Consider the following 12,368-nt stretch of genomic DNA (forward strand, 5'->3'; position numbering starts at 1 on the left):
GGCTAAGATGCATTTATTGATATCCCAAATGTTTTTAGCTTTATAAGGGAAGCAGGTCTCCTTTAAAAACTCTAAAATCCGACCCTGCACTTTCCTACATATGGTGGTACACATCAACCACTTTCTCATTCCTGAAAAGAGGGCTGAGGTTTTTTTCTTTTTACGTTGATGGGTTCGGAGCCTCGAGATTCTTGCCGGGGCAAGGATGGTTGCTAAGGTTACCCGACTATCTTTAAAGCTTTCACTAATAGCCATTTTAAAGTTTCTTTACTTTCGCATTACTAAAAAACACGAACTAAAGTTTTAGGCCATCTACACCATGGATGGGTTTTCACATTTGTAAAATCCAGCAAAAAGAAATTTTCCTACACCTTGAGTTTGGCGCATGATATCCTTAGATGCTTATCCGCCATTAAGCCCAACAAAACACAACACACAAACTGCATTTGATATCCCATCCTCGTCGCCAATGTAGTATCAGACGAGGGCCGTGCAAAGAAAAGACTCAACACAAACTGGGAACAAAGGCGCAATTTATTGGATACGCACAAGTATTTATAGACAACAAGCACGTGACACAAGCAGCCGATCAACAGGCACACATAAGCACAAACAAGCAAGTAGCCAATCCATCAATTCGAAACCAAAACCAATGGATACAACACAGCAATTCTGATTATGTGAGCATTAACCCATTCACGCTATCACGTCATACCCTTAAGGCGGCGCTTGAGTGTTGCCGCCAGTTTTCATGCCACTACTGTGTGCCGTCCATCCATCGGCGTCGAGAAGCAGCCATTTACTGAAACCTTCACTCTGAAATCGAACATGGAAGCAAAAAAAGAAAGCAGAAGCTGTATTGTTGATGAAGTAGGAATGAAATGATTTCATTTTCACCTATTTGTGCTTAACATTTGGCGACTTAAACGTAGTACAGCAAATATGCTTCTGCAGAGTTTGCACAGTGGCACTGACGGTGCGCGTTAGTAGAGGTCGTGCTAGTGAAAGAAGAGGAAGATGACTGAACCTGAAAAAGCGGTGCTGACATGGCAGCAGTCAACGAATCTGCAGGAGTCCAGAGTGACGACCGCTACGGGCGTTGGGTCGGAGACCGGCAGTCACTGCACATCAGTAGTGGCTGCAACCCTGGCACTCGCAGCACTGGCAGGCGTCGCATACCTCGTGATCGCCCAGTACAGGGGCCGAGACGAGCGCCTGACGCGTGGCAACGCCGCACCTTGGAGACAAGCGTAAGCATAAAAGGGGACAGACACCTGGGATTCGTTTCCTTACCGAATCAGGACTTATTCTGGGAACAGCGGGGTGCTCAACCGTCCAGCGGCCCATTTACTCTAAATATATTAGCAAATCACAGCTCGATGCCAGAATTTGTGCTGTGCGATAATAGCGCCCCGAGTGTTGACGTTAATCTGAAATCCTCCAAACCGGTGTCCCTCAACATAGCCAAAGTGTAGCCTTAGAACGTTAAACCCCGCACATTCAGAATGGCATCTCTGCTTCTCGCCCATCATGCGACTCAATCACTCTATTTTTCGAGCAACAGAACAGATTAGCAATAAAAAATGCGTCACTCTAGGTGCAAAATGAACTAAAATATTCGTCGGCACAAGGAAACAACGTTAAAGGACAGACGCTTTCCAACGTCGAGCTTTTTCGAATTACGACCAACTGCCATGATGTTTATGTGCGGGCGGACAATGTTAGGTGATGGCTACCCATCAATAGTGCACGATTGATGTGCAGCCATTTCCTAACATTGTCCGCCCGCACATAAACATTATGGCAGTTGATCGTAATTTGAAAAAGGTTAACGTTGAAAAGCGCCCGTCCTTCAACGTTGTTTCCTTGTGCCGACGAAAATTTGAGTTCATTTTGTACCTAAAGTGACGCAGTTATTAAAGCTAGTCTGTTCTGTTGCTCGCACAGCATGTCTCAATCCCGTATTCACAAGAAATTGCAGGCATCATTTCGCTGTAAGATGGAATGTAAGGAAACGAAGTCTGTGTGTTTATTTAACGTCCAAACTCTAATTATTGTTCACGACGTAACACAACGTGCGCACATGTAGGACGGAGGTGTGCAAAGGGAAAAAGAAAAATGACGTATTTTCGGGTTACCTATTTGAAAGAAGAGACGTTCTTTTGAAAGGGCCGTGCGCTCCATTGCAAGCCAATAGCTTCTGACGTGTTTTGTAAACGGCAGGACATGGGTACAACAGTTTTTGTCGCGTACTTGAAAACCTTCGCTATCTTTCGGATTCTAGCCCATAACACCAAGAACCTACGACAACTTCGACTCATTTCTGAGCCCAGCGTTCCTGCGATGCACCACACAATTGAGCTCACTTAGATGGCATTCGGCCTCGCTTTCCTGCCTGCTTCCACAAAGAGATTGGCCACACCGAATCTCCTCCCCATTCGACGCCGACCTTTTAGAGAGAAAGCTCGAGGCCCATTACGGTTCAACGCTCCCGAGAACTCATTTGAAGAACTGCGTGCAACCGTACCCAGCGGCAGCTCTCTAAAGCTTCAGTAAGATAATTTTGTTTGGCAAGTTGGTAGATTGTAGCGTAAAGATAAGCTGCGCGAAAGGGACATTCACATGAAAGACAACGGGACAAGCGCAATGTGAATGTCCCTTCTGCTCAACCCATCTTTACGCTGTAAAGATTCGGGCTAACACATGCAGGATACGGTCCGCAAAAGCCGCCAATATGCGTTGCTCAAACCGCGTATATTCGTAATGAAACAAGTGCGTAGCCATCGACACTATCGGAAGAAGGTGATTCGTATGCTCAACGATATTGCCATGAATTGCGTAATGGCTTGCGTGCGTATCAAGAAGGGGGAGCATGAAAAGACGGTCGGAAGAAGAAGGCGGGATCACGGATGAAGAGCATGATGTAAACGGAAGTTTGTTGCAGACTATTCTAATCAGGGAATAGTGAGAGACATCATCAGTGAGCATGGTAGAGAATTATCTGGTCTACAGTAGCAGTAAATTAGAGGGCACAGCTATAGCACCAATAATCATCAAATAATTAGTTGAGAAACAATTGAAAACCTGATATAAATATTGGGCAGTACAAAAAAAATAGCTGCATCAGAAATGTATTAATTACGCCCTAAAACAGTAAACACGCAATATAACAGAGTTCTTATTTGAGCTCAGAAAACAAAGGCCTGATTATCATTGGACATTATAAAAAATAATTGCATAGAAAGCTACTTATGACATACTAAACAGTGGACACACGCAAGACAACATAATGCTTTCTACAGTTCTACAAAGACCTGAGCTCTCTTCGATGCAAGCCTACTATATATGTGAATTTTTTAAGTGATACTGGAAGATTGTGAGCCAAAGACTGGCTTTTGTAAAACGTATGGAAATTAGGAATTTCCCATACTTCCAGATTTCTGGTGGATATATTAGTTCTTTGATGCTGTAAACCAGCCAGTGAGGCTTTGTGGTTAGTAACTGCAGGGTACGAAAAATAAAAAAAAATTTAGTAAGGGGAATGCATAAACGTGTTTTGCAGGAATTATTTCAAACAACTTAAAAGGATTTATTATGTTTATATTTTCTTTTGTGGTTGTATGTCAAAGTAATGTACAATAAAATAAATTGAAATTAAACAATGCTTGATAGATCTAAGTTTTGTCTTCCTGGGAAGTATGCTGCGAGAGCGCGGCAAAATTTCCGTAATAGAAGATAGTCTCTTGCATGGATAACTAATATTAGTGCCCCAACTTAAATTCAATGAAAAGTATACACCAAGAAATTAATGGACGTGAACGACTTCTATTTCCTGGTAATCAAACTCAAAATACGGGTTAGCTGGAACTTCCTTATTCCTAGCACAAACAAATTATTGCTTTTGTATTCGCAGCATTAATTTTAATTCAATTTAGTTTTGACCGCCTTAGACAACTTTTGCTGATCCTCATTGCATTTCAGTACTAAATCAATTGTATTCTCTATATACAGTTGCGGTATCATTGATGAATACATTACATATGAGCTGACCTAGTATGCTGCCCTAGAAAACCATATTTAACTAAAAAAGCTTAAAAGACAAGCATAAAAAGCCTAAACACCATATTTAACTTTGAAAAGTGATGAGTTATGTTTATTTAGGTGTACGAACTGCGCACTATATTTAAGGCAGGGCTTTAGCAAGTCTGAGCATCGCTCATAAATCCCATATAACTGAGGCTTTTTGATTAGAATTTGGTGGTCGAGGCATTCAAATGCTTTACTGAAGTCCGCGAAAAGAGCTACTGTGGACATGTTTTTGTCAGCATTTTGCAGAATTCGTTCCTTTATTGTTAACAGCGCCGTTTCCGTAGACTTACCCTGCACAAACTCAAACTTTGCAGTAGTTTTAACATATATGCCTAATTTCCTCTTCACTGTTTTTAGGCTACCTCCGTTCTTTATAGCATGCTCGATTCTCTCCATATTAAACTTCCTTATGTCGGCTACCTTGCGCTTATTTATTAACTTTGATAGCTCCGTTAGCTCTATTCTATCGGTAGTGTTAGATGCCTTCATGTTTTGGAGCTTCTTAATCAGATCTTTCGTCACCTGAGATAGCTTCCCGGTATCTTTTCGAACTGTCCTACCGCCTACTTCTACTGCGCACTCCGTAATTATTGATGTCAGGTTATCGTGCATTGAATGAACATCAAGATCATCTTCCTCAGTTAAGGCCGAATATCTGTTTTGCAGCGCTATCCTAAACTCCTGTGCTTTCCCTCTTACGGCTAACTCGTTAATGGCTTCTTCTTCGCTAGCTTCTCCCGTTCCCTCTTCAAGTCTAAGCTAATTCTAGACCTTACCATTCTATGGTCGCTGCAACGCACCCTTCCGAGGACGGCCACATCCTGAATGATGCCAGGTTTAGCGCATAGTATGAAGTCGATTTCATTTTTAATCTCACCATTGGGGCTCTTCCAGGTCCACTTCCTGTTTTCTCGTTTGCGGAAGAAGGTATTCATGATCCGTAAATTATTTCTATCCGCGAATTCGACTAATAACCATCCCCTGCTATTTCTAGAGCCTATCCCATAGTCACCTACCGCGTGGTCGTCAGCCTGCTTCTTCCCCACCTTCGCATTGATGTCGCCAATCAGGACAGTGTACTGCGATTTTACTTTATTCATTGCTGGTTCTACGTCCTCATAGAAGCTTTCAATGGTCTGGTCATCATGGCTGGATGTGGGTGCGTAGGCCTGCACCACTTTCAGCTTGTACCTCCTATTCAGCCTAATTACTATAGCTGCTACCCTCTCGTTAATACTGTAGAGCTCCACTACGTTGCCAGCTATATCCTTATTAATGAGGAAACCCACACCTAGTTCTCGTCTATCCTCTAACCCGCGATAGCACAGTATGTGTCCGTCCTTTAGTACTGTATACGCCTCACCTGTCCTCCTAACTTCGCTAAGCCCTATCACATCCCATTTAATTCCCGCTATTTCCTCAAACAGCATTGCTAGGCTAGCCTCACTAGCTAAAGTTCTAGCGTTAAACGTTGCCAGGTTCAGATTCCAATGGCGGCCTGTCCGGAGCCAGAGATTCTTAGCACCCTCCGCTGCGTCACAGGTCTGACCGCCGCCGTGGTCAGTTGCTCTGCAGCCGCTGGGGACTGAGGGCCGAGGGTTAATTGGTTTGATCATAGAAGGTTGTGGCCAAGTACTACACCAGGGTGGCCAAATCCTGCTCTGGTGAGGGAGTGCGTTGTCGGTTTTGGTCACCGAGATCAGGCCGCACTCCAGGCCTGGTAGTGCAATTCCATCGACACGCGGATTTTTTTCTTTTTTAAACCCGGTGGAGAATTGCGCGGCACCAGGATTTGAACCCCGGTCCTCTTGCACGCGAGGCGGATGTTCTACCTCTACGCCATCGCTGCAGTGCATAGGCATAGGCATAGGTAAAAACCAGATGTATGCATTAAGAGACAAGCTGGGCAATGTCATTAGCAATATGGATAAGATAGTTAACGTAGCCGAAGAGTTCTACACAGACCTGTACAGTAGCCAATGTAATCAGAGCGCTAATGAGAAAGACAGCAGTGCACAGCAATGCGTCACCCCGCCAGTAACGAAAGATGAAGTAAAGAAAGCCTTAGAAGCAATGAAAAGGGGAAAAACAGCTGGGGAGGATCAGGTAACAGCAGATCTGTTGAAGGATGGAGGGGACATCGGGCTAGAAAAACTAGCCACCCTGTATACGCAATGCCTTATGACCTCGACTGTACCAGAAGCTTGGAAGAATGCAAACATTATCTTAATTCATAAGAAGGGAGACGCCAAGGACTTGAAAAATTACAGGCCGATCAGCTTACTATCCGTTGCCTACAAAGTATTTACTAAGGTAATCGCTAATAGAGTCAGGGCAACGTTAGACTTTAATCAACCAAAAGATCAGGCAGGCTTTCGTAAAGGATATTCCACAATAGATCATATTCACACGATCAATCAGGTGATAGAGAAATGCGCAGAATATAACCAACCTCTCTATATAGCTTTCATTGATTACGAGAAAGCATTCGACTCAGTGGAAACCTCAGCAGTCATACAGGCATTGCGTAATCAGGGGGTAGAAGAGCCTTATGTCAAAATACTGGAAGATATATATAGCAACTGCACAGCTACTATAGTCCTCCATAAAGTCAGCAATAAAATTCCAATAAGGAAGGGCGTCAGGCAAGGAGACACGATCTCGCCAATGCTGTTCACCGCATGTTTGCAGGAGGTTTTTCGAGGCCTGAATTGGGAACAGTTGGGAATAAGATTAAATGGAGAATACCTAAATAATCTGCGATTTGCTGATGACATTGCCTTGCTGAGTCACTCAGGAGGTGAACTGGAAATCATGATCAACGAGTTAGACAGGCAGAGCAGATCGATGGGTCTAAAAATTAACATGCAGAAAACCAAGGTAATGTTCAACAGCCTAGCAAGGGAACAACAGTTCACAATTGGCAGCGAGAGCCTAGAAATTGTGCCGGAATACGTCTACTTAGGGCAGGTAGTGACAGCTGATCCGGATCATGAGAGGGAGATAACTAGAAGGATAAGAATGGGGTGGAGCGCATATGGCAAATTCTCGCAGATCATGAGTGGCAGTTTACCAATTTCCCTCAAGAGGAAAGTGTACAACAGCATAATCTTACCGGTACTCACCTACGGGGCAGAAACGTGGAGGCTAACGAAAAGAGTTCAGCTTAAGTTAAGGACAACGCCGCGAGCCATGGAAAGAAAAATGATAGGTGTAACGTTAAGAGATCGGAAGCGGGCAGAGTGGGTGAGGGAACAAACACGGGTTAATGAAATCCTGGTCGAAATCAAGAGAAAGAAATGGGCTTGGGCAGGGCATGTAATGCGAAGGCAAGATAATCGCTGGTCTTTAAGGGTAACGGAGTGGGTTCCAAGAGAAAGTAAGCGTAGCAGGGGACGGCACAAGGTTAGGTGGGCGGATGAGATTAAGAAGTTTGCAGGCAAAGGGTGGATGCAGCTGGCAAAGGATAGGGTTAATTGGAGAGACATGGGAGAGGCCTGTGCCCTGCAGTGGGTGTAGTAAGGCTGATGATGATGATGATGATGATGTTGATGATGATAACATATATATTTAAAAAGCTTTGTTACTTTAAGAAACATATTTTTTTAGTGCTTTGCTGAAAACTGGGAGGACGGATATTGGTCGGTAATTTGCAAGCAAGTAGTGGTTTCCTGCATTAAAAATTGCTGACATCTTAGGAATCTTCATTGCATCCTGGAAAATTCCCGATTCGATCACTGATTTGAATACATGAACAAGTATAGGTGCAATTAAACTTAAGACGCACTTTATTGGCTTTATTTGACGGTCTTTTGCGTCTAAAGCCTTGCTGTTCGGCAAAGCCATCACTATAACAAAAAGCTCAGAGTAATCTGTTGGCTGAAGGAAAATACTATCCCCAATGCTGCTCGGTATACTGTTTCTTCGAGGGATTATCTCCGGGGCAGTGACAGGAACTTTAACAAAGTAGTGAGTAAAGTAACCAATAAGTTCTTTTCCATTACGTTCTCGGCCGTTGAACACGAAGGTATTCGTAACGGAGTTAATTTTTCAACGCTCCAGGACACCGGGGACAAACAACCTGGGGTTGCGATGTCAATCGTTGGGTGGGCGCTCCGGCATATGTCCCTTATATGGTCTGGGCGGTCGTTTCATTGAGCTGGTCTCGGCGGGGGTGCTGTTTGGGGGTGCTGTATGCAAGAGCGTTATCGTCGTCGCATATCAGCCGCGGGGCAGGGTGACAGAGCGTTTCCCTTCGTTCGTAGAAATGACGAGGCAAACATTACAACGAACGCCGCCACCGAGGACAAGTCCGAGCAAGGAACAGAGACTGACACTCCCGACAGCGACTGGATCCCAGCGGAAGAAGAAGCCAAGAAGTTGCTGGCGGGTCCCGCTGTGGCTCTTCTCCCGAGGAAGGGGCGTCGAGCCGCGTCACGCAACAGCAGGATTGAAACACCGTTCTGAGATACTACCTAACTACCGCTATGGAAAGGCGGTGTCTTCGGAGCCGGCACTTCGCACCGCATGTTTCGTGAAAATTAGCGCATCGGAATTTCTCATTATCGCACTGGTGGCGTGTTATCGTCTAAAGTTATAGCCTAAAGTTGCTAAAAATTTAACTGCTCCTGGCAATCAACTTAGACGTCATTCTCATATGGACTCTGTGATATCTTGCACTCCAGGCTGCTCTGAAACGTTTCTGTGTCACTTGTAATTAAAGACAATTTTCATAAACAGCACATCAGAAGAAGTCGGAATCAACGCTCATTATAATAAAAACCATGTGCGAAATTTCAGTGCGTAGTATTATGCTTCATCAGTTTGCAGCGGTTGCCTCCTGTCGTTGATGGCTAGGGGCCATATAAGTTCATGAGGACTGCGGCAAAAGGTCCAGTTAGGATAGGAGAAGACTAGAACGAGCAAGGCCGAACGGATGTGAGAAGCTTGCGGTGCATACAGGAGGCACTCGGCGTGTGTGGAAACGCCGGTGGAGGGGGCAGGCGAGAAGTTGCAGCTTCTGACTATTTCGTGTGGTTTGTGATAACCTTAATGACCGGCGGTGGTGTCTTCATGAAGCGTCTCTAAAACAATAAACGAAAAATAACGAGGCACAAATGGGTACGTGCTACTGACCGGCAGAGGGCTGTGTGGTAGAATTTTCTACGGTGAAAAAAGAATATGCTGAACTTACGTCATAAGTGCGGCAGTTGGGCAAACCATCTCAATTGACGAGAAATATGCATAGAGAACAAATGAAACAACATCGACGTGTGCCTTTCTGTCATTGCGGAAGCCAAAAATTATTGGCGTATATAACCACCGTAATGCATATAATGAGCGCCAGCTGGTGCGCGTTGTAGTTCTTGAATTTTTACATTTGCTTTAATACTGTTGCCGTGGATGGATAGGTGACATATGTGCTTTGCCTTTGTCAGGGGTATACAATGATGCGTTATGTCGTGAGAAATATACTGTCGCGGACTTGTGCTCCTTGTTCCGCATGCGTTTGCAGTAAAGGCCGACTCACGGTGTGGGAACAGACGGTAAACTAGTCCGCCAAAACAGTCTTTTCTTTGGGCTGGCGATCCTGTCACACGGCATCAACACGAATTATTGGGAGACGTGTCGTTGTGATCCGCCAGCATGCGTCGGCCGTGTGGGCGCCAGTTGTTCAGAACCTTTGTCGCATCTGAAGAAAAAAACAACATGCGATAGCACTTTCCGCCGTCCCTCTGCCGTGGTTGCTAGTGCGTCCACATCTGCACTCGATTGGTGCGTGTGTACAGCCGCGTAAACCGGACACCTTACGTTGGCGTATACCCACTGGTGCGTTAATGTCGGACGAACTATTACCGTGCACGGCTCCTGAAGCTGCCTTGCTGCTTATTGTGTCCGAGCAGTAAGTACAAGGCGGGCTTAAACAAACCGGGTTTATTGAACTTTAAATCGCAGCCACAGGGACACACGTCTTCTGCGCATCGGCGTTGGCCATCGCACCGGCCATCCACTGCAAGTGTCATGCCAACGCTCCCGCACCGTCACTTTTTCCGCATCCTTTTTTCTTCGCACTGCTAAAGACTGGAATGGCCTTCCCCACGACGTTGATGCCATCACCTGCCAATCAAGTTTTGTGAACAATTTAAATATGCATTTCATAAATATCATGTAAGCAACCATATTCAACCCATATTTGTACTCCCACCCCTTATGTAACACCCCCAAAGTGGGGTCTTTAAGGTAATAAAGTGAAGTGAAGTGAAGTCCCTTGCGCGTTCCGGCTGCTCACGCATGTGGCGCCATCTATCAGTCCTGCCGCTCACCACACCCTCCGTTCTTTACGAGAGTTGTTGGGCTACAGGTCCAGGCGATTCGGGGGCTTCACGACGCGTCCACTTCTTGTCGTGACCATCCCTGGTTGCAGAGGCTGGAGGTGACTGCTGGTGCGACGAGTTATCCTGCTTGTGGTTTGTACCACATAAGAACGCGGAGAGGGAGCCGGGGCAATCACTACCCCTTTTGCGTCCGCGCCGTAGAGGATGCGAACTGCTGTGCTCGGCAGCAGTCGTTCTCTTTCACAGACTCTGTCAGCGGTCGTAATCAATGTGTTGTTTTGCCCTGTACACCTGGTTTCTGTTGTGGTTAGGGCGAGTGTTCCAACGCTGTCGGAACTCCGTTGACACAGTTGGCACGTCGGTTCTCACTCGGCGCTCCATGAGTAGCTCAGCCGGAGAGTAACTTTCGCGAGCTTGCGTGTCACGGTCAGCTAACAGCGCTTTGTTAATGTTTGGCGATTATCCTGAGCAGCCGTTTTGCAGTTAGTACAGTTTTCTATGCCTCTCCGTTGGTTTGGGGATAGTACGGGCTGCTTTTGATGTGCTGTATTCCCCATTCTCAAGTAAATAACTTGAATTCAGCGTAGGTAAATTGGGGCCCATTATCTGAACGGATGACGGCAGATGCCCCAAATCTAACAAAGGTCTATTCAATTGCTTTCGTGATGTTGTCCTTTTCAGCTTTTTTCAACTCAAAGAACCTTGAGAAGCAGTCCGTCACTACAAGGTAGTTCTCCCCGTTTACATTGCGAAGATCTATTCCAACCACCTCCCATCGATAATTGGGCAGTGGAGTGTCGAGTAATGGTTCGACACCAATTTTTCGATACTCTTGGCACACTGGGCAACGGGAGAAATAGTTTTGAATGTCTAATTTGCAGGCGCTGCGAGCACAACATACTAGCACACACACACAAGTTCACACAAGCACACACAAGCACGACATATGCCTATGCATTGGTGGCCAGTTGTACAGGAGTTCAAACACTTCACTATGCAAACTCGGTTGCATAACTATGTAGTTTCTCTTGAGAAGAACGTCCTGCACACATGCAAGATCGTGAGAAACAGTGACGTACTGCTGTATTGGATATGGCAGTGACACTACTTTAGGCCAGGACGTCGAACAGTAGCTTTTGACTTCAGCTATCGTGGGGTCCTGGTCCTGCGCTGCCTTGATCCTTTCAAGCATGTCGGCGGATGCCGGAAGTAGTTATATCGTGAGTAATTCATACTCTAGTACTGCTGCATAGAGACTTCTTGGATGGTTGGCGACCCTCTCTGCTATTGGTCTGCGTGACAAGACATCAGCTGTGTGGATCTTCTTGCCTGGTGTGTGGGAGATTGTGTAGTCATACTCCAGTAGTCTCATTCGCAGGCGCTGCAAGCGTGGAGAGAGTTCATCTAATCGTTTCGACGACAGTAATGGCACCAAGGGCTTATGGTCCGTTTCTACATGAAATTGTAATCCAAGGAGATATGGACGGAAATTCTCACAGGCCCACGTGGTTGCCAGGGCCTCTTTTTCAGTCTACGCATAGCGCTGTTCGGTTTCGGAGAGGGACCGGGAGGCATATGCGAAAGGTAGGCGTCGTCCCGACATCTCTTGTAGGAGGAACGCCCCTAGGCCGTAAGAAGAAGCGTCAGCTGACGCCGTAAGCGGGCTGTGGGGATCGTAGTGTGCCAGTATTGGTGTTGTCGTAAGGGGTGTTTCAATAGCATCAAAGCTGTCTTGATATGCCTTGTCCCAATACCAGTAGACGTCATGTTGAAGCAGATCCCGAAGCGGTTTCGCCAGCTGTGGTAGCTTTGCAAGAAACTTGACAAGGTGTTTGACCATTCCAAGATATGACCTCACTGCTATAACATCAGTGGGTGGTGGAAATTCAGTAAGAGCTCTGACTTTTTCAGGACCAGCACGTATGCCATCAGCCGTGACGGCGT

At 45.8% G+C, this 12,368-nt stretch overlaps 1 protein-coding gene across 1 annotated transcript; it reads left to right on the plus strand.

The window, feature by feature from the left end:
• Positions 1-1,017: 1,017 nt before the first annotated feature.
• LOC144120180 (uncharacterized) lies at positions 1,018-8,816 on the plus strand. Its single transcript, XM_077652603.1, has 2 exons — positions 1,018-1,250; positions 8,355-8,816. The coding sequence occupies exons 1-2, from the start codon at positions 1,018-1,020 to the stop codon at positions 8,554-8,556; spliced, it is 435 nt and encodes a 144-aa protein (XP_077508729.1). The 3' UTR covers positions 8,557-8,816.
• Positions 8,817-12,368: the final 3,552 nt, after the last annotated feature.

The sequence above is a fragment of the Amblyomma americanum genome, chromosome 2, assembly GCF_052857255.1.
Source record: "Amblyomma americanum isolate KBUSLIRL-KWMA chromosome 2, ASM5285725v1, whole genome shotgun sequence".
In the NCBI taxonomy this organism is placed as follows: Eukaryota; Metazoa; Arthropoda; class Arachnida; order Ixodida; family Ixodidae; genus Amblyomma; species Amblyomma americanum.